Source organism: Phascolarctos cinereus, unplaced genomic scaffold, assembly GCF_003287225.1.
Source record: "Phascolarctos cinereus isolate Bilbo 61053 unplaced genomic scaffold, phaCin_HiC Scaffold_3;HRSCAF=262, whole genome shotgun sequence".
Lineage (NCBI taxonomy): Eukaryota > Metazoa > Chordata > Mammalia > Diprotodontia > Phascolarctidae > Phascolarctos > Phascolarctos cinereus.
In genome coordinates, this window is record NW_027555736.1 from 219,325,073 (window position 1) to 219,348,215 (window position 23,143).

A 23,143-nucleotide genomic window follows, 5' to 3' on the forward strand; every position below is an offset into this window, starting at 1 on the left:
TTATTGAGTAGGAGAGTTACAATGCTAGACCTATACTTTTGGAAAAGTCACTTTATAATCTATGCAGAAGAGAGATTGAAGTAGGGAGACTTGGGTATAGTCTAGGGCAAGAGGTCATGAGGGCCTGAACAAAGATGGTGTCTGTGTGAAGAAAAAGAAGACAAAATTGAGAGAGATAGACATAGCAATAAGGTTTGGCAACATTGGATTTGTGGGATGCAGGAGAATGAGGAGTTGAAAATGACACCAAAGTCGTGAACTTAGGTGACTGGAAGGGTAGGTGGCTGGATGGTGGTGGTCCCACAAGAGAAGTTTGGAAGAGGGGTGAGTTTGAGGTGAAATATAATCTACTGCAATCCATCCATGTCTGCTCAAATTCTCTGTCTCACCCAAAGTGAAAGTTAGGGAAGCAGAGCTCTTATTTACCATCAATTCCATGGCCTGGATTTTAGAGTCTGCCCTTTGAGACCTTGCCTTTAGCTGTCACAAGAAATCTGAGATTTGGGGATGGGTAAACTGAGGTTTGGGGGAAAGGAGGAATTTCCCAATGAAACCTGTATAACTGCTGCTGCTGTTGCTGGCCTGGCCTTATAATTACCCTGAGTAGTGGCCCAAGCCTAGATCACCCGAAGGAGGTTGGGAGTTTGTACAGAAGAAAGAGAGGGAAGACTTGGAGGAGTATCAGGGGATAAGAGTTAGTGTGGTTATGTTGTAGACAAGCTCTGTGATTGGCCATTGTGGAGCATAGGAGCAGCCTATCTTCTCACTTTCTGATTGATCGATCACATAGTCTGATTTGGAGACCACTGCTTTAGATGATAGTTTTCTGTTTTTCAACTCTAGCCCAAAGATTATGGTTTTTCAGTAGCAACTGCCTGATTTAGACTTATCTAGTTATTAAATATCTTGAAATTAGTATAACAAATTTAATAATGGAAGACACTTCACCTTGGCTTCATTTGCAGTTATTTATCAGACTGTTATTGTGTTAATTACCAACATAAGTAAATGAATGAATTCCAAGCTTCAAAAGAAACTCAACAACAACAAAATATTTCTTGACATTAAAGTGCTATTGGAGTAAAAGTTTAAAAAAATCTGAAAGTTCTTCAACTCTGTTCAGCTCCTGGACCATGGAACTTGGTGATAACATCAAATCTCCACTGAACTGAATCTAAACAAGTATAAACCAAACTACCAGGCTGTATTAGTAATAATAATACTTTACATTTATACCATTTTAGGGTTTTTCCAAAACATTTAAAAATCACTTTTATTGATATTTTACATCACCTATTTCCCAATGTAACCCTTATATTTACTCTCTCCCTCCAAGAGAGCTATCTTGTGTGGGGAGGGGAAAGAATCAAAACCAAACGAAAACTAAAAAATTGAAACAGTGTAACATTTTATACAGCTGTTCTATACTCACAATCCCTCACCTCTGCAAAGAAACAGGGGAAGGTGTCTCATGATTCTTCTTTGAATCCAAACTTGGTTATAATAATTTTACAATATTTAATTGAAATTATTTTGTTGTCATAGTCATTGTGTATATTGTTTTCCTGGTTCTATTTACTTCACTTGGCACCAGTTCATGCAAATCTTCCCATGCTTCCTCTGTATTCATCATTTCTTACAGCATAGTAATATTCCATTATATTCATGTATAGTAATGTATGTAGCCATTTCCCATTTGATGGGCATCAACTTTGTTTTCCAGTTCTTTGGTGCTGCTGCCAATATATACAGGGCTCTTCTTTTTTATCACACGCAAGGCTTTTCTTTTTGTCTTTTCCCTTTGGGTTATATACCTAGACTCTGAATCAAAGGATATGGACATTTGAGCTATTTTATTTGCATAATTCCAAATTTCTTTCCAGAGTGGTTGGAAAAATATAAGCTCCAATAATGAATTAGTGTGCCCATCTTTCTACAATTCTTTCAACACTGAGTATTCCAATTTTTGCCATCTTTACCTGTTTCCTGGGTGTGAAATGAAACCTTAGGGTTGATTTGATTTACATTTTTATTATTATTAGTGATTTGAAACACTATTTAATATGATGAGGAAAGTGAAAGGAATTAGCATTTATATTGTGCTGCTATGTGACTGGCTCTATACAAAACACTTTTTACAAATATCATCTCATTTGATCCTCACAGTAACTCTGCAAGGAGGTGCTATACTTGAGGAAACTGAGGCAAAGAGAGGTTAAGTAACTTGCCCAAGGTCACACATCTACTAAGTGCCTGAGGCCAAACTTGAACTCAGGTTTTCTTGTCTATGACCCAGTGCTCTATTCACTGTACCAGTATCCTTTGTCCACTTATCTGTTGCAATATGGCTTTGATCTTACATATTTCTGTTAATTGTGTACATGTTATGAAGGCCGTCACAGAGGGCATACTCAGAGCTGTCCTTCCTGGTTCTAGTTGACCACTGGGTGCTTTGGGGCCTGCTTCTGGTATTGTGGCATCTTTCCACTTTTTGGATTATTTAGTCCATTCACATTTAAAATAACAATATAGAGTCAGGTTGTGGTTTCCTCCATTTGTATCTTTAATATTGTAAAAAAGAAAATTAATCCCTTTGCCTTTTTACATCAAAACCTTGTTTAGGTTTTGGTTCTGCTTATGCTACTTTTATGCAATTTTATTCCCAGAAGGTTCTTTCTTCCTTCCCACAACTCCCTGTCTGTCTTTTGCCAACAGTTTCCCTAGGTTAGGGATTTTACTTAAATTACTAGTTTTTTTTATTTCTTCTAGAAAAGAAATGAGTCAGAGGATAGGGCATGTCTTCAAAGGTTGCTGAAGGAGATCTCAATATGGGCCCCCAGCACAAGCTTATGGGGGGATGGAGGAGGGATGGGCTGGTTAGGTAGGGTACTAAATCAGTGATTGACATTTTCCTGTTGTTAATTCGATTCATAAGGATTTTTTAGCTTGTGGCAGTTCTCTCTTCTTTTTATGGATTTAACTATAATTGCTCTCCATTTGGCATATAATGCTTCTTGAAAGCAGGACAAAGTGTCCAAAGCACCATCTTGTTATTTCTGTTTGCCAAATACCTTTTACAAATATTACTTCTTTTGATCCTCACAACAATTCTATTATCCTTATTTTATAAATAATGAAATTGAGACTCAAAAGTTAAGTAATTTGATTCTCGTTGCTGTAGCTAGTATGTTTTGGAGTAAGGATGTGAACTCAGGTCTTCTGCCTCCAAGTCCAGGATCCTATTCACCATGCCACCTTGCCCCCCACCCCCACCCCCGCCCCGACCCGTGGTACCAGAAAGAGTTGCTCCAGCTGTCCAAAATCCAGAGTTGAGGCAGAAGTGAGAAACTAATTGCAGGAATATAGATTTATGTCAGGATGAAAGGGGTGGGGGTGGGGATGTCAGTATTGGATTACAAAGCAAAATGCAGGTTTTAAGAATCTGACTATTTGCCTGACACAGCCTATTTTCCTATAGCTTCTGTCTTTTGTGGCAGCTGCCTTCATTCCTTACTCTCATTTTATGTGCCTAGTCACTAGTATGTAACTCTTAACCCAGCTGTGCCAATAGGGTTAGAAGTTTTTTAGGTCCAATATGAGTGAGCATGTAGTGGGCTCTTACGTGTGAAGCATGCTTGGCAAAACTATCGGGACACTTTTTGTCTTTAAACTTCAGTAGATTGTGCCACAGATTTAAATCAGTCTTGCAAATTGCTACCTGACAAATGCAATTACAATGCTGAATGAATAACGGAGAAGACTTGACTTTATTTTACTATCTGTCAAGAGAATGTCAAAGTGTATTGAAAAGTATACGGCCCTTGGAATTGTAAAGTTAATGGAAGATTATAATGATACAAATTATATCCTTGGGAGATTAATAAGTTAATTAAAATGTTTGGCAGCTTAGTAAAATTTGTGGACTTTTTTTTTTAAAAAAACAAAGCTGATTTAAAGGCTAATTTTTTTGAGGTATGACGCCTAATATGACACAAGGGAACAAGATGAGGATTAAAATAAGCTGAATGTTTTCTTGGGTTGGGTTAGTTCATCATCTTCAAATGATTCACTTTTGTGAGTTTTTTTTAAAAAGTAGAGCCTTATGTCTGTCTCATTTATGTTTAATTATTTTTATGATGAACTTAATTATCCATAAGTACAAACATTTCCATATGCAAAGAACAAAAAAAAAAGAGGATTATATAGAAATCTGTGAACTTATGTTAGTTTCCTTTGGAAAAAAGCACATATTAAACATAACAAGATTATAACAAAAGTCTTATTTATATATAACCTCTTTGGGACTTATTTTTGCTTTTTTAGTATATTGTAATAGACTTTCATTGACTTTTTTTTGCATTGTCCATGTTCTCCTCCGTGTCTCCTTCCTAGAGAGCCATTTCTTCATTGTATTTTAGTATTAATACTCTTTGCTTTTTCTTTTTTTTTTCCCATCTAATCACTTAGAAAGCATGATGTAGTTGAGAGCTGAACTGGAAACCAGAGTAGACCTAGGTCCAAGTCCTCTGTCTGCCAGGTCCTGGCTCTGTGACCCTGCTTAGTGTTCTAGACAACAGAGGTAGCAACCTTCATTGATAGAGCAAGTTCCCTCACTTTGGAGTTACCTATGCCAACAAAATAAGAAGTCCAATCCCTGGCTCTATTCCTATCTTTGTATATACCCACTAACTCACACCTTCCCAAGCAAAAGTGCTCCCTAATAACAAGTATAGCTGAGCAAAACAAATTGGTACATTGTTCATTTCTGAAAATGTCTTCATATGTAATTTCAGTATTCCTTTTTTTTTTTTTTGGACAGGGTGTTTTCACTCCATTGGGAAGCCTGAAGAAAGAAGGATCTGTCTCTAAGAAGTGATTATTACTCTTGGCTGTTTGGGTGCATCGTTTACAACTTTCCTGTCACCAAGATATTGCCAAAGGGTCTCATTGAAATCAGCTGTGGAAAGATGCCTCTCTAGTATGACGACCCTTAGCAATGTCATCGCCACCCACCAGTCTGAGTGGGTATCTTTCACTGAGGAGTCACTCTTTCCCGTTACTTCAGAAGGTAAAGTCTCCAGTTATTTCCTAGAGTTAAAAAAAAAAAGACTAACAAATCATGACCTATATTTTGTTGCTTCTAGTACTTCAGTTTTTGCCATCCATGGCTTGGTCCTACTATTAAAATAATGTAAATTGGTCACTAGAAAGAGATCCATGAACTCTTCCATTTAGTAGCCTAGATAGGATAGGGTATCTGCATTTCTGTGACACCAAATGATAACCTGAAAGACCAAATTCACTTCTGAACAGTAAGAAATTTGTTCTCTTTCTACAAGCTCTGTTGTAGTAGAGCATTTCATCATCATGGGATCATAGGAGCTAGAGTTGGAAGGGATAGTAGAGATAATTTTACAGATGATTGCATTGTGCAGTTATTTTCCTGAGTAATGTAGCTATCCTGCCTATTGTAATCCTTCTTCTGTTCTGTTTGTGAAACTGGTACACAGAGGGGCAGCAAAGTGATGAAGTGGACAGAGTACTGACCCTGAAGTCAGGAGGACCTGAGTTCAAATGTGACCAGATAATTGACACTTACAAGCTGTGTGACCCTGGGCAAGTCACTCAACCCTGATTGCCTTGCCAAAAAAGAAAGAAAAAAAGAAACTAGTACATAGAGATGTTAAATAACTTTTCCCTCAACACAGGATTATGTGTCAAGACAATGTCTAGTAAACTTTAGTTGGCCCAAATCACTTGGTCCTAAAATGGCTGCCATTATTTATTGTTATTCCTTTACTATTTAGTCATCTCTGTGACAGAACTTAATGGGTTTAATTGAATACGAGTGGGTCTTTTTCTTTTGGATTATGATTTTAAATTTTTTTTGTTTTATGTTTTGTTTTGTTTTTTAATTGAAGATAGGGGTCTCATCTTGCTTTTAAGAAAAATCTGTTACTTATTAATGACTTTGTCCTGTTATCAGGAAGTTTAAAGCTCAGGAGAGAACTTTACAAAGTGACTGAATTTCAGAGTTGGAAGAGACATCACTGTTCATCTAGACTGACTCATATCTCGAAAAAGATGTCCACTTAAACACAACTGAGAAGTAGTTATCTAGGCTTTATTTGAAGACTTACAATGAGGGAGCAGAGGGCAGGGCATACTACATTCTAAGGCAGACCATCCCACCTTTAGATAGTTTTAACCTTTAGGAAATTTTTCCTGACACCAGACCCAAAACTCTCATTTTAACTTCCACTATTGCTCCTAATTCTCTTACTCTCTTACTCATTGCTCCTAATTCTGCCCTCTGGGACCATGCAGGACATAAGAATTAGAGTTGTGTAAAGGACAGAGCTCTAGCCTTGCTGTCAGAAAGACTGGAGTTTGAAGCCTGCCTTAAGCACTCAGGTGTTTGACCTTTAGCAAGCTGCTTAACAACTCTGAGCATCAGTTTCCTCATCTGTAAAATGAAGAGGTTGAACTCAGTTACCTCCAAGGTCCTTTTCACCTCTTAAATCTATGATCCTGTGTCTGATACCTCTTCCACATGAAGTGTCCTTGAGATACTTAGGGGAAACTTTCATGTTCTCTTCCCTAGGTTCCTCATTTCCTTTGCTTTACTTTAATTTTGCTAAAATCCTTTTTTACTTAGGGAGTTTTAGTCAGAGCACTATTTGAATGTTAATATGTTAGTCATTATACTATATGTGTAATATTTTAACCTTGATCCATTAGGAGAGAACTATCACGTTAGTATAGAACTGGATGAGTAGGTGTGTTCCTACTGCCTACCCCACCTCCAGTTTCTTTATTAGAAATCCTTATAGCTTGTGTATAGCCGTACTTTCCCCTTCTCTGTCTCTTTTGTCTTCTTTAAATAGTTCAGAACAGTGGATTATACTGAAATATCTGCATTTTCTCTCTGTTTCAGGTGGCCCTGAGAATCTTGTTACAGGGCTGTCTTCTTCCTCAGACAGGTCAGAGAGTTCCTCTGGGGAAAACCAGACAGTCGATGGAGAATCTCAGGACCTCTCTCACTCAGAGCAGGGTGATAGCTCAGAGAAGCTGGGTCTCATCTCAGAGCCATCATCCCCACCTGACAACGTCATGCAGCCCAAATCTGATTTGGCCTCCGCCATTAGCACCTGGGTTCAATTTGAAGAAGATACACAATGGACCAGCACTTTGACAACTCACAAAGAAACAGGTGAGGCTGGTCAGAATTGTAAGAAAAATTAGATACTAAACTTCCTTGAGAGTTTCTTCTATGGGAAAGGGTTCTGTATGAATATAACTGATGCTCCTGATTTTGCCTGTCTGAAAATATTGAATTAATCAACCACATTGAGGGCTGCACACAGATCTAATTTGGTTTCATCAAGAAACTAGCTTTTGTTAATTTAAGCAAATTGTGTAATGAGACAAACCCTTGTCTTCTTGAATCCTTTATTCCTGGCTTTGACTGCTAATTGTGTTTGTAAACACATCTCTGTGAATCTACTGAAATCTTACTCCAATGCCTCAATCTGATCCATAGTTCTTAAGGGCTTATTTAGGAAAGCAAAAGCCTCAGAAGGTCCTACCAATCCATTTCTATTCAACAAAAACTTATTAAGCACCTACAATGTACAAGTCTTGGTACCGAATGCTGGGAAGACAAAGACAAACGAAACAGCCCTGTAACCAAGCAGCAAAGGTTCTACTGCAGGGATGCAACACCTACAGATACATATAAAGAAAACCGGGAACACCGTCATTATTAATATTACTACTGTTTTGGCTAGGGTTAAGTGACTTTCCCAGGATCACACGGCTAGTAAGTGTCAAGTGTCTGAGGCTGGATTTGGACTCAGGTCCTCCTGACTCCAGGGCTGGTGCTGTATCCACTGTTCCACCTAGCTGCCCAAGGAAGGCTGTCATTATAAGGGCCTGGTGACAGACTGTGGGTCTGCCATCTGAGGGCTTGCTTATCTAATTTGCTTATCATGAGAAGTTTGGAAAGCTGTTGAATTTATTCATCCACAGGAGCTCATGAAGGCTATCTTCTCAAGTGTAGAAAGGTTGAATCTATATTGGTAGAGGAGGACCCAGGGCAAGTAGGTGGGGCAGTGGATAGAGGACTGGGCTTAGAATCAGGAAGACTTATCTCCATATGTTCAAATCTGGCCTCAGACACTTACTAACAGTGTGACCCTGGGCAAGTCATTTATCCCTGTTTGCCTCAGTTTCCTTATCTGTAAAAATGGGCTGGAAAAGGAAATGGCAAATTACTCTAGTATCTTTGCCAAGAAAACCCCAAAAGAGGTCATGAAGAGTCAAACACTACTCAACAGCAACAGGGAGGAACCACAGAGAACCTTGAAGTATGTATGTATAAAGATATGCATCAGTCCACTAGGCACTGGAATTATTACCCACTCAACTCCTGCTGAATTAGATAGTAAATATTTTGTAAGTGCTGGAATTATGCCTTACTCATCTTTTTTTGTGTATTGCAGCTGTTTCGTCCATAGCGCCTAGGGCAACAGCATACCTGTAGTCCTCAAAAATACTTCAACAATCTGGAGTTTTTTGCTTGTTGTAGCAAGTTGGTGGTAATTGTGTAGACAGCTGATTCAGGAATGACTTCCACATCAGTAATGAGTTGTTTCTTGCATGTTACAACATAATCAGTTTTATTTCTGTGATGTTGTGTGGTGTGCACAATGTGCACCTTTGCCTACCAATTGTTTTCTCAAAGAAATACATACACAGCCTACAAGTCTTTGGTTTCTTTCATTCTTTATTCCTGATCTATACTGGGCGTCCCAAAAGTGTTAGTGCAGCTTTAAGCTATTAAAGCTTAAAGGATTTTACAATTTAGAGTACCACCAGACTGTCTTTAAACCATAAACTATTAAAGCTTAAAATTGAACTATGACTTTAGGGACATGCTGCATATCCTAACAAATTTCTTGTCATCTATTCCTTTCTTTGCTTTGTAGTTCCTGAGGAGCATAGTATTTGTTGATTTAACTCTGACAGCCTTATTGAGTTCTTCATAGAATTTATTTAACCTTTCTATCCTCTGAACAGGTGTTTCTGCCTAAGATGCAATTATTTTCATGGTGGAACAGTCCTGCCAATAGAATGACTTCCCTTCCCCCCAAGGGTCAGTGCAGCTAAATGTGGAGAGGCTTATCACCACTGTATGATTCCTTGCTTGATAAATTCTCTGGCCATGGCAACCCATGAAACAAAAATACAAAATTATCCTCAGATCTGTGCCACTTCTGCAGTAATAGTGGCGCTGAATCATACTGATCTTGACATTCTTGATTTAAACAAAACCAGAAGAAATAAAGAAGTTTTAGCTAAATGTAAAAATGATTCAGGCTGTCCTTGGAGAGGCAAATAATGTTAGTCAGTTATTCCACAAACATTTAAGTACCTACTATGGGCCAGGCACTGTTCTAATTACTAGGGATAAAAAGAAAGGCAAAAGACAGTCTCTGCCCTTGAAGACCCACAAGCAAACAAATATGTGCAAAAGCTATATAAAGGCAAATAGGCAGCATTTAACAAGGAAAGTGCTAAATTAAGAGGGATAAGGAAAGGCTTCCTGTAGAAGGTGGAGTTTTAGCTGAAGGAAGGACTTGAAGGAGGCCAAGGAAACTGGGAAACAGATGAGGAAGAATGAGGTATAGCCAGAGAAAATGCCTAGAACTCAGAGACACATTGTCTTCTTCATGGAACAGCAAGAAGACCAGTGTTACTGAATCAAAGAATACACAGAGGTTGTAAGACTGGAAGAGGGGAGGGTATGAAGGGCTTTGAACATAAAACAGAGGATTTTATATTTGATACTGGAGATATTGGGGAGCCACTGGTGTTTATAGAGTAGGGGGGTAACATGGTCAGACTTGCACTTCAGGAAAATCACGTTAGTGGCTAAATGGAGGATGAACCAGAGTGGGGAGAGACTTGTGTCAGACAGACCAACCCAGGCATGTCAGTGGTTTAAAATATGTAGAATATTTTAATTATTTTTAGTCATGTCTTTTTTTTAACATCACAGGATAAAGTAAATAATGATTTATATACTCTCTGTGAAGGCTGATACATAAAACGTCAAGTCATGATACAGTCTGAGGGACTTCTGAATAGGCACTTTATATGTTACTTCAGCTCTGCCAAGTCCTTCAGGTCATATCTTCTGGCAAATCTACCAGTCAGCTCTGACCAAGAGACCCAGATCTTGAGACCTCTGAAACTCACAATGTAGCCTCTGAAGCTGGACACATCCATCTCATGACTGCTGTTTGGTCACCTACTATCAGACAAAGAAAAACAAAGCAGAAGAGGCAACCAGAAGCCTAGACTCAAGCTCACTGAGCTGAGCCCAGCTCTGGCTTCCATGTGGAGTAGCTGCCATATTGACAGGTTGAAGGTTCTTTCTTCCCCACCTCTCACAGGAAGTCCCAGAATTATACCATGCCACCTAGAAAGTAAGCCAGAAGCTGTCTCTCCTTTTTAACTGATGTGTTCCACCGTCACTGCTATCATAGGGCTAAGGAGACCACTTTGTCTTCCTAAAACAGCTGAGCCAGCACCCATAGTGGCTGGAAGCAGGCAGGGCAGTTCTGTGTATACTCAATGGGGTATAATCCCCATTACATACATATTTGGGACAGACAGTACAAATGGACAAGGAATTGGGCCAAGAATTAAATAGGAGGAGAGCATGTTGGATTGTCTTCGGGAAAACTTGCAGTGCTCCATTAATGACCTTAAACTTTTCCCAGGAACATAGGACCATCTTTTTCATGGCAATATTCCACCAGCCATGAGTCATGGAATAGTACACAGTCTGTGAAGAATTAAATGAATATCACAAAGGGCAGTGGAGAGGTGGATGAGAGCAGGCTGCAACACATAACAAATAAGAAACTGTAAGGAACTGGAGTAAAGATATGTATCATTGAAAAGGAAGGCTGGGCATGAGATAAGGTTAAGGCTCACAAGTATCCAGCCTGAGTGATGCCGGGTACAAGCTAGCATGTAGTAGTAGTAGTAGTAGTAGTTTCCTAGTGATGTTAAGAAAAAGCAAAGAGAGCTCCTAGTGTGTTGGGTGGATCCTCTTGTGTGGAACTTATGGAAAGACATGGACAACAGTTGCCAAGGGTGGGTAGGCATGAAATACATTGCAGCTTCCATTGCTGGAGAGAATATCTACATTGATGAGAACACAGATTTGAGTAGTAAAGCTCATTGATTCGTACTGTGCAGAGTATACCCTCCTCCCTTTTTTGAAAATTGGAATAATAATTATACTTCTCCAGGAACATTGACATTTAGACTTTTCCAAAAGGAAAGGCAGAGAGTGAGCTATATGTGGCTCTGCTGGGTTGTTTCTCTGATTTAATTGCTCCCATTTTGTGGCTGTCCCTGCCCAGTAGGCTAAATGTCCCTTATTGGTGTGAGCCTGAAGGATGTACAAGGAATATATATGTATATGTATGCATAAACATATATGTACACATGTAGAACATATGTATAATGCATACACACGTTCATATACATTTAAACATACATACATATGCTAACATTTATAAAGTATTTACTAAGTGCCAGACATTGTACTAAGTGCTTTACAATTTTTATCTCATTTGACCCTAGGAAGTAGGTGCTATCATTATCTCCATTTTACAGGTAAGGAAAGTGAGGCAAACAGATATTAAGTGACTTGCACTAGCTAGTAAGTGTCTGAGGCTAGATTTGAACTCAGATCTTTCTGACACCATGCCTGTCATGGAGTGGGGGGGGGAAGAAAGAGGGGAGAGAGAGAGAGAGAGAGGAGAGAGAGAGAGAGAGAGAGAGAGAGAAGAGAGAGATGCTCACGTATAGCATATATAAAGATATGTATATTTATAATATATAATATTGTGAAGGCAGAAGATTCTTGACTAGTATGATTACTATTAAAGTACTGTCAAGTTGGTTGTAATGGCCTCTGATCCCTCTTAATGCTCATCATGTGCCTTTTATTTTGTTTTTTGTTTTCTTTTCAAGGCAATTGGGGTTAAGTGACTTGCCCAGGGTAGTAAGTGTCAAGTGTTTGGTCTGAGCCTGGATTTGAACTCAGGTCCTCCTGACTCCAGAGCTGGTGCTGTATCCACTGTGCCACCTACCTGCCCCTATCATATGCCTTTTGATGACTTTTTCTTGATCTCTTGAGAGAAGAGGGAGTTTATAATTGGGTGAGGATGAGGAAAGAAGAAGAAATAATACACTTTTCTTTAGGCCAGCTCCTGAATGATGAATGTCTCCCTACTCTCCTAACTATTCCTGATGTAGAGAACTGGGAGAAAATTTTACTCAGTCAATGGCCATCAGATCATAGGATTTAGAGCTGTCAGGAACTTGAGATATCCTGTAGTCCAACTTTATAGAGGAGGAGACCAAAGGCTAGAGAGGCGAAGTGATTTTCCCCAAGTCACATAGCTAGTAAGGAAAAGAGCTGGGATTCCAACCCAGGTCCTCTGATTCCCAATCTCATTTTCTTTCCTCTGTACTCCTAGGAAATGACAACTTTCAGATTACAATAGTAAAGCTTGAACTTGAAAATTATTTGATTGTTGATGGCACATTCAAAGTATGCAACTGTTGTGGTGGTAATAGTAAGAAATGAAAATAGGATTCTGGTTTTCCTGATGATTTCATAAACCTAGATGTATCCTCGAAAAAATCCCAGTAGAGGTTACTGGATTAGAAACAATATAATAAAAAAAAAAGTTTATTAAGCACCTACTTTCTGTCAGGCACTGTGCTGAGCTGTGGATATAGTCCCTGCCCTCAAGGAGCTTGCAACTTAACGGGGGAAGACAATACACTAAAGGAAGAAGCTCAAAAGGGAGGGGGGAGTGCCGGAGGATAAGGGGGAGGTACAAGGGGGGAGCAGGGAGGCATAATGAAGATGTGACGTGTATAATAGAGGTTTTTTTGGTAAGTCGTCACCATCGTGAAAAAGTTAAAATGTCCCAATTGCTGGATACAATTCTGAATCATGTAAAATTTCTAATCCTGAAATCAATACTTAAAAGACCTAGTAACTGCAGAGGAAAATGAAAATACATTTCTGTGAACAAAATGACAAGGGAATGGGGGGGGGGTTGGTTATGGTATACAAGTAAAGGTGTAGAACAGTTATCAACTAACGAAATTCCTGCTATCTTATCACCAGCAAAGAAGAAAAAAAAAATGAAGGTAAAAACCCAGATTCCTCAAGAACTTTCTATCATATAGAATTCCTCTCACAAGCTGCTATCATGAATAAAAGTAGCTGGTAAAGGTAAGAATAAGCCAGACTCTAAAGAATGATAATGAGCAGGCAGTGCTGGAGAACTGATAACGAAACATACCTTCCTTTCAGGAAACAGGTCAGGACCATAAACGTGAAATGTGGCCTGTGCTCTTAGTGGCTTCGTTGGTTGCTATTTACTATGTCGGCTTTTTCTTTGTTACAAGGAAGGGCTCACTGTAGGGAAGGCTTCTAGGGAAAGTCAGTGTTATATAAAAAAAATACAATGATAAACTTTAAAAAATAAAATGTCCAAATTGGTTTTTTTTAAGATAATATAATATAAAATTTTCATTGGTACTTCTTCAGTCTTCATTTCCCTAAAAAGTTTTCCTTTCTGTTTATCTTGTTAATTCACTTCAAACCAGTCTTTCAAGACCATTTGGTGTACACCTTTACTTAAATAAAGTCAACAAGCATTTATTTTTAAATATATTTTTGTTTATTAAACATTTCCCAGTTACCTGTGAAAACATTTTTAAACATTTACCTTTTAAAATTTTAAATTCCAAGTTCTCTCACTCCCCTCCCCTCCACCCCTTGAGGAGGCAATATTGATTATACATGTGAAGGTATGCAAAACATATTTCCATATTAACCACGTTGAAAAAGAAAACACACACAATAAAAACAAGAAAAATTAAGTTTTAAAAAAGTGTGCTTCAATCTGCACTTAGAGTTCATAAGTTCTCTCTGGAGGTGGATAGCATTTTTCATCGTGGGTCCTTTGGAATTACTAATAAGCATTTATTAAGTACTTATTAGTGTTAGGCAGGGCAGCTAGGTGGCACAGTGGATAGAGTACCAGACCTAGAGTCAGGAAGACTCATCTTCCTGAGTTCAAATCTGGCCTCAGACCCTGGGCAAGTCACTTAGCCTTGTTTGACTCAGTTCCTCATCTGTGAAATGAGCAGGAGAAGGAAATGGCAAACCACTCTAGTATCTTTGCCGAGAAAACCACAAAAGGGGTCATGAAGAGTAAGCCACCACTGAAAAATGACTGAACAACAACAACAGTGCCCACTAGGCACCATTCCTAGGTAAGTGCTAGGAATGCAAATACGCATGAAGACAGTCTTGGCCTTCAGGGGGCTTGCGTTCTAAAGCTAACTAAGACTTTTTCCCCTAGTGGTAGTTGTGAATTCAAGTGGCTTTTGACAGGTAGAATATTTGGTATATAGTATAGAAAGGTCCTGGAGCTTTTGGATGTATGGGTTGTATGCATGCAAAGAGGGGTAAAGTTAAAAAAAGAAGTAACAATCTTTGGGAGCTTTTTCATCTTTTCAGTATTACCATTAAGATTAATAAGAGGAGAATCCTTCTTTTCCTCTTTGAGTGTGATTCTGTTCCTTCTATTCCACATACTCCATGCTGCTTGCATTTTCTGTCTGCCTGGAGCATTCTGTTCCAGTGTCTACCTCAGGAAATGGGTTTTTTATTAACAATGATTTGTTCTGATAAAAATGTCTTAAAAGTGATTTTCTCTAGGTTGTGCCTTTCTGAAGAATGCATATTCTATTTAGCTTAAACCAATATTTGAAAGAATGAGAGTGGATCTCTACTTGCCTTTTCTTGGATTTCGAGTGTTGTCTCAGTGAGTTATGCAATAGCTTATTGTCCTCCCATGCACTAAGAAATAGGAACAGAGAGTAATTTCACAGCAAGGAACTTGACTGAGGAATATCTTCTAGACTATCCTTAATCTTCCCTGGTTTCCAACTCAGCACTTCCTTTGTAGTAAATCCAACAGCATGTTGAAGATGGTCAATGTCAGAAGGTGGACTTTAGGTTACACATGCACCTAAGGGGGCCTAAATGTTGCAAAAGAAGGTTGGATTACAGCCTAGAATGGGAATGTACTGTTTGGCCTAATTAAAATGCAAGAAGGCTGTAACCATAGTGGAGTTGGAGACAAAGAGGCTGTCTTCAGTGTTAAATCTCTTATTTTGCACTGTTTGAATAGCCAGACTAGACTGTCTGGGGATCTTGCTGAGAGTAACAGAAGGGCCAAGCCAATGAAGTTTTCAATAACCATCGAGCAGGCCCGATGGCCAGGGTATTTATTTCATCGTGCACTGAAACATTCGGAGGTTGATTGAATAACCAAGAGCAACAGCTTGGTGATGAGAACAGCCCTAGATATGTGTAAACACTCAAAGGGGACAGTCCATCTATGGCTTTCTTTAAAATCTTAGCTAGGAAAGGATACCAGATAGAGAAATGCCATCTTGGTCAGATTCTTAGCCCAAGAAATGAGATGAATAATTTCTTTCAGATAGCATAAAAACAAAGCAAAAAGAGAAGGAGAGGCAGTAGCCTATTTCTAAAATGTTATATGAGACTGGGAGGAAGATACAAACTTTGGGGTCCAGAGGATGTCAGGAATTAGGAGATGGAAAAGAGCCTATCCCTTGGGCCTAATGTAAAATAAGAGTGCCCTCTGGTGCATGGTTAAGGCCACTCTAAAATGCCTTAAGTGATAAAAAAAAAAAATTGACATCTGTCTTAAGGGAGACTCCTTCATATCTCTCAGTGTTGAGTGTTTTTTTCTGGAAGTGGTAGCAAGCAGAACCTTAAATATCATTTGATCCCTAAGTGTAAGTTGATTTTTGATCCTTTTTGGAGACAGTTGTAAATAGAACATATGAAAAAGCGTAGGAAGAGAGAAGAGCTGTGGTATGCAGGAACAGTCAGAAATTAAAAGTCATTGATCCAGGAATGAATAATGGCAAAAAATGAAACTACTCTACTGAATCCAGGCATTTTTACTGAACCATGAACCAAACCAAAGTTACATCTTCCCCCTACTAAAATAATAATAATGATAATAATAACCAACCTAGTCAACCTGTTCACATCTGAATTGACTTGATATGCTATATTTTCTAAAACTATTAAAATGGGTAAATCATAACCTCTCTGGACCTCAGTTTCCCCAACTATAAAATAAAGGAAATTAGATTAGATTATCTCTTTGGTACCTGCCAGTCCTTAACCTAAGATGCTATGATCCTGTTCTCCAAGATGAACTGTTGTTTTGTTCTGTATGAATCATTGAGCAGGAAGGTAGAAAAGAAGCAAGTAAATATTTCTTAAGCACCTACTGTGTGCCAGGCACTGTGCTAAGTACTTTGCAAATATTATTTCACATGGTTCTCACAAAAACCCTGGGAAGTAGGTACTATTATTATCCCCATTTTACAGATGAGGAAACTGAGGCAGATAGAGGTTAAGTGACTTGCCCAGGGTCTTATAGCTAGTAATTATCTGAGGGTGGATTTGAACTCAGGTCTTCCAAACTCTAGGCCCAACACTTTATTCCATTGTGCCACCTAGCTGCTTCCACTGTAGTCAAGTGGAAAACGTTAATGCACCAGACCAGGTTATCTGACCAACCAACTCTACAACCATGTGGAAGCAGCATGGTACAGTGTAAAGAATGGTGGGTTGGGACTCTTAAGAACCTGGATTCACATCCTTTCCCTAATGCTTAATTGTTGTATGAACTTGGGCAACTTCTTTAACCTCCCAGGATATGAGTTTCTTCATCTGTAAAATGAGGAGATTCGGAATAGATGGCTTGTGAGATCTTTCTAACTTTAGTTCTGTAATTCTATAACCAAGGTCTCTGAACCTCAGTTTCTTCATCTACAAGGTTAAAGGACTGGAATAGATAGCTGATGTCTCATTCGATTCACAGAATTAAAATCTGGAAGGGACCCAAAGGTGATCGAGGCCAACCTATGCTGCATAGGATATATATCTACAATATCCCTGAGGTAGTCATCCAGGTTCTGCTTGAAAACTTCTAGTCATGGAAAACGCACTGTCTTCCTAGGCAGCCCATCCCCCTTTCAGACAGCTCAAATTAGTGGGTAGTTTCCCCAGACACTGAGATAAAATTCGCCTCTGCAACTTCTACCAATTCATTCTTAGTTCTTCTGCCTTTTGAGGCCAAGAAGAAGTCCAGTCTTTCTTTTACATGGCAACCTTTCAGATTCTTTTTTAAAACATTTTTAATGTTAATTTGTGGGTTCTTTAAAATAATTAATTTATTTTTAGTTTTCAACATTCACTTCCATAAGATTTTGAGTTTTAAATTTTCTCCCTCCTCCATTTCTTCCCCCGTCCGCAAAATGGCTTGCAATCTGGTATAGGCTCTACTTATGCATTCATATTAGGTATATTTTCACATTAGTCATGATGTAAAGAGGAATTAGAACTAATGGGAGGAACCTTGAGAAAGAAGAAATAAAACAAAACAGCAAAAGAAAAGGAGAGCGAATAGTATGCTTCCATATGCATTCAGACTCCGTAGTTCTTTCTCTGGATGTAGATAGCATTTTCCATCATGAGTCTTTTGGAGTTCTCTTAGATCCTTGCATTGCTGAGAATAGCTAAGTCTATCAAAGTTAGTCATCACACAATGTGGCTTTTACTGTGTACAATGATCTCCTGATTCTGCTCATTTCACCTAGCATCAGTTCATATAAGTCTTTCCAGGTTTTTTCTGAAGTCCACCTACTCATCATTTCTTATAGCACAATAGTATTCCATTACATCCATATATTAAAACTTGTTCAGCCATTCCCCAACTGATGGGCATCCCCTCAATTTCCAATTCTTTGACTAGAGCTGCTAAAAATATTTTTGTACATGTGGGTCATTTTCTCATTTTTATGATCTCTTTGGGATACAGACCTAGATGTGGCATTGCTGGGTCAAAGGGTATGCACAGTTTTATAGCCCTTTGGGCATTGTTCCAAATTGCTCTTGTTTGCATTGGCTTTGTGTAAAAACTTTCTCATTTAATATAATCAAGTCATCCATTATGATTTCATAATGTTCTCTATCTTTTGTTTGGTCCTGAATTTTTCTCTTCTCCATAGATCTGACAGGGGAGCTATTTCTTACTCTCCTAGTTTGCTTATAGTATTAGTCTTTGTATCTAAATTATGTACCATTCTGATTTTATCTTGGAAAGGGTGTAAGATGTTGGTCTATGCCTAACCTTTCAGATTCCTGAAGATAGCTATCATATCCCCTTTACTCAGTTGCTAAGTATTCTCTTCTCTAATGAAACATCCCCAGTTCCTTCAACCAGTTTTTCATAGCATCTTAAGTTAAGGACTGGCAGGTACCAAAGAGATAATCTAATCTAATCTCCTTTATTTTATAGTTGGGGAAACTGAGGTCCAGAGAGGTTATGATTTACCCATTTTAATAGTTTTAGAAAATATAGCATATCAAATCTTCTCCAAACTTTATCATTTTCCTGTTTTGTCATGTTAGCCAGTCTGATAGGTGTAATGTGGTACCTCAGAGTCCTTTTGATTTGCATTTCTCTAATCAATAGTGATTTACAGCATTTTTTCATATGACTATAGATAGCTTTAATTTCTTCCTCTGAAAACTGCCTATTCACGTCCTTTGACCATTTATCAATTGGGGAATGACTTGTATTCTTATAAATTCAACTCAGTTCTCTATATATTTTAGAAATGAGGCCTTTATCAGGGACATTGGTTATAGAAATTGTTTCTCAGCTTTCTGCTTCCCATTGCTCTTGGTTGCATTGGCTTTGTGTAAAAACTTTCTCATTTAATATAATCAAAGTCATCCATTTTGATTTCATAATGTTCTCTATCTCTTGTTTGGTCATGAATTTTTCCCTTCTCCATAGATCTGACAGGGGAGCTATTCCTTACTCTCCTAGTTTGCTTATAGTATCAGTCTTTGTATCTAAATCATGTACCCATTTTGATTTTATTTTGGAAAGGGTATAAGATGTTGGTCTATGCCTAACCTTTCAGATTCCTGAAGATAGGTATCATATCCCCTTTACTCAGCTGCTAAGTATTCTCTTCTCTAATGAAACATCCCCAGTTCCTTCAACCAGTTTTTCATAGCCATGGTGTCTAGTCCCAGTATCATTCTGGTTGCCCTTCTTTATATCTAAATTTTTTAAAGGTTTATTCACACCAAGGAATGTGTATATGTTCCAAAACTGTTCTTCTGGTTATAGGATGCTTACACTTTATTGTGGACAAATTGATTTTGTAAAGAGCATAAAACTACCTCCATTTTCATTATATAATACATAAAATTCCTCCACCATCAGGGCAGTTTTGAAGCAAAGCAAATCATGAAATACAGAATGTGCATAACTACAAACACAGGTCTTTCATTTCTGAAATATTAGCCTCACAACAGAAGCAGAAACCCTAGGTTACCCCTGTTCTTCAGAGCTGTTCCTTGAAAAGCTTGAGCTAAGGCTTCCCTGTTATATCTCATGAAACTAATTTCTGAACCCAAAGAAAGACTCATTTATGAGGATGTATCCAGTATCAGTAGAAAATTTAGTCGTTCAAGTGAATTAGAGGAGGGACATCTGAAAGATCTGCTTAGCAGGAAAACACTAAGTCCAACAGTTCTTCTTCCCCCTTTTTGTATTTTGACAAAAAAAATGTAAATTTAAGGGAAAAATAAGTATAAACAATTTTCTCATGAATGAAAGACATCTTGTTTTCTAAAATACCCTGCAATATTAGCCTTCTTCTATTTGAAGTAACAATAACAACAGGTAGCTTTTTTTTTTTTAGCATTTAAAAGTTGCAGAGTGTTTTACCTATGTCTTCTCTTTTGATCCTCACCAGGATTGCCTGGGAGGTAGGTGCTATTATTATTCTCATTTGACACATGAAGAACTGAGGCAAAAAGAGGTTAAGTGACTGGCCCCGAGTCCAACTCCTAGTAAGGGTCTGAGGTAGGATTTGAACTCGGGTCTTCCTGACTACAAATCTAGCACTGCAATACTTGGCTGCCTGAGAATATAAATTCTACCCCCTCCCTCCCCAGTGCCTTCAGATGGGTCAGCTACATAGCCCTCAAATCCTGATTGGTTTGACTACACTGAAAGCTACATATGTTTGTAGGTTTTAGCCAAGAGTTTTTAACTAGACTGTTTTAGCTAAAGCTTAATCTTTGGTTTCTCAATTTTTACTTTTTCTTTAAATTCTCAAATAATTCCAAGTTGTTTGATTCTCATTTAACCAAATAGATGAGGAAAGCTAATCTGTCCTTTTATGATTGCAAGCTCTGATTCAGCCAATTGTTCCTATCAGCTAGGGGTTTCCCTTTGTAAAATATGGTGGGGGGAGGGGAGCTACTCTGAGAAGTCCACACTTTGAGAACCACTGGTCAATGAGATTAGGGTTTGGAATGGCTTCCTAGGTGCATGAGGTATAAAACGCCTAGCCCATGAGGGTTACTCAGGCTTGAAAGAATTCCTACTGTCCTGTGAGTCAGCATACCTTTCTGACCAGCTAGACAACAACTAAGGTCCTTGAGAGCAGGAACTTTTTTGTTGTTGTTATTGTTGTTTTTTAAGTTATTAAGTGAGCACTTAATACTTGCCTTGATGGACTGATTGATAGATAGGGAAGTAGTTGAGGGCCTTGCTCATTAGAATCAGTGTTGTCTCTTTATTGATCCTTTTTACGACTGGGTAAATTTCTCTTTGTTAAATATTTTATGGCCCACAAGTGTGTCATTTTGTTCCAATCCCTAGCCTGAACCACTGAACAGGCCTAAATTAAGACTAGCCCAGAAAAGCACCAGACTGGCAATCTAGGACAGTTAGAACATTCTGAGGTTTAGCAAGCTTTCTCCAAATGAATCACTGGTGCAACCATTTAGGGTTCTTTTGGTGAAGTCACAATTGAACCACAAAGGGAAGTGAAAATTGAACTAATCAGTAATCTATAGATATGCCCATTAGCTAGTGAGATGGTGAATACGTAGCCTGTTATCGTGAGTCCAAATTTATGATAAGGAACACACATCCAAAACCCCTATGATGGAGGTGCATCATATTCTGAACAAGTATTTGAATATATTGTACTGTACTTTATGGATGATTTAAGGAAGGATTTTTGCTTTAGTTACTGACTTCAGAACTTAATCTCTACATAAGATGTTTTTTACTGAATTTATTGATTTCAGCTTAAGTAACTACCAAGTGTCCTAGAACTCTAAAGAAAAAAAAGATGCCATTAATTAACAACCCATGGATGGCTGTAAAGTAGAGAAGCAGATTTAAATCTGTCCTTTGCTTTTCTGTCTTATAGGGTGAAAGGACTGGATGGGGAAGGGGAACATGGCAATAGAATCTTGCTGTTCCATAGCATAAATATCACAAGCTTAGCTTCTGGGAAAGGATCAGTTCCAAGCCCTTTCAACTAATTTTATAGTCTGAGTGGATTTCATTAGGGACTTAAATAAATTGTCACATTAACGATTTCTAAACTGATATAAGTAAGCAAATGTGTTGAACCAGGCAAAAGCAATTAATGAGCTTTGTTGACATCTGGCTTCCCTCTTCTAGAAAGAATTGTTCTTTAAGTTCAGCTTGGGGCTTGTTAAATATAAAGATCGGGAAGATCCAACAAAAACTAACCAGAATGAAAATAATTAAAACGCTCTCATCTCTGAGTGGTAGCACTTGGTTTACTATCAGTAGACCTAGCTTTAAATGTCATATCTGTTAGTAGCTGTTTGACCTTGGCTAAGGTATTTGACCTCTCTAAGCTTCAGTTTCTTTCTATCTGTACAATGAAAGTACTGATGACTAGATGATCTTTCAATGACATAGTACTATAATAGTAATAAGTTTGTATAAACCTTGTTAATGGCATATTATAATAGCTAAGAATAATATATAGTGCTTTAAGTCTGAAGAGTGCTTTGCAAATATTAGCTGATTTGTTCATTTGATTGCAGCATATTTCTATGGGTTAGAATAATTTGTATTCCTTTTAGTTGTCCAGATAACATAAAAGCCTCTCCTTTTGTGTGTGGTTGGGGGGTGGGGATGGAGGGAAAGAATCTGTCTTATGAGTTCCTGAGCATGTGAAGACTTGAAAGCATTTTATTACTTAAAAAATATATTTTAATTAATTCTATTAACTTTTCTCATTCTGGAATATGTTAACCTATTCTTATATCTCTCTATACATCCTCAACATGTCATAAATAAAACAGATGTGTCACTCTGTTGGACAAGTAAACACATCGACTATGCCATTTCTTAGGAAAGAGACACAGGAGGGCATCTAGCACCTCTCTCACTAGCAGGTTCGCTTTTGATCTGGTCAGAGAGGAAGATGGGAATGGAATCATAATAAGGGGTTAAATAAGCTTATTTATTCTAGTCTAGTATTCTCAAAGGGAGTTTGCTGATAATGGGAGTACCAACTCCTACAGCATTCCCTAACAATCCTTCTCACAGAGACTGGCATGAAGGGGAGGAACTACCCTTCGTCTCAATGGGGTCACTTGAGACCAGTACAACTTGTGCACTCCCCTAAATCCCTTCAAACTTCAATGGGGGCTGGTTGAGGCAAACATACAGATTCCCCCTCCCAAGCCTTGATGGGGGCCGATCAAAGCACGAGCAGCATTCAGCCTGCACATTCACCCCTATGTGGTTCCCCAGTTACTGACCAGTGCCCACTTGCTTTATAGGGCAACAGACAAAGAAGGCATATTGCAAGCAATAGCCTCACAATTTTACATCATTTCATCTCTGTATCTACTGTGACTGTGCAGTAGAAACTGTTTTGAACCATGATTGTGAGAACTCATATCTAACACCTGGGAAGCAGAGATTGTTATGGCTATGGATCCTGGGAAGAAAACTCTAAGAAAGAATAACAAAAAAATTCACTCTACACACACTAAAATTCACCTTATACACACATGTAATTTGTATAATGAGATGGATTACACATATATGTG

General features: G+C 38.3%; 1 protein-coding gene across 2 annotated transcripts in view; it reads left to right on the plus strand.

Annotated features, from left to right (window-relative positions):
• Positions 1-4,823: 4,823 nt before the first annotated feature.
• LOC110200923 (stonin-2) overlaps positions 4,824-23,143 on the plus strand; it is a 140,355-nt gene continuing 122,035 nt past the window's right edge. For both annotated transcript variants that reach the window (XM_020976326.2, XM_020976327.2), the window contains exons 1-2: positions 4,824-5,068; positions 6,938-7,213. In XM_020976326.2, the coding sequence (XP_020831985.1) occupies positions 4,981-5,068; positions 6,938-7,213 (364 nt within the window). In that variant the 5' untranslated portion in view covers positions 4,824-4,980. The remainder of the gene's footprint in view (positions 5,069-6,937; positions 7,214-23,143) is intronic.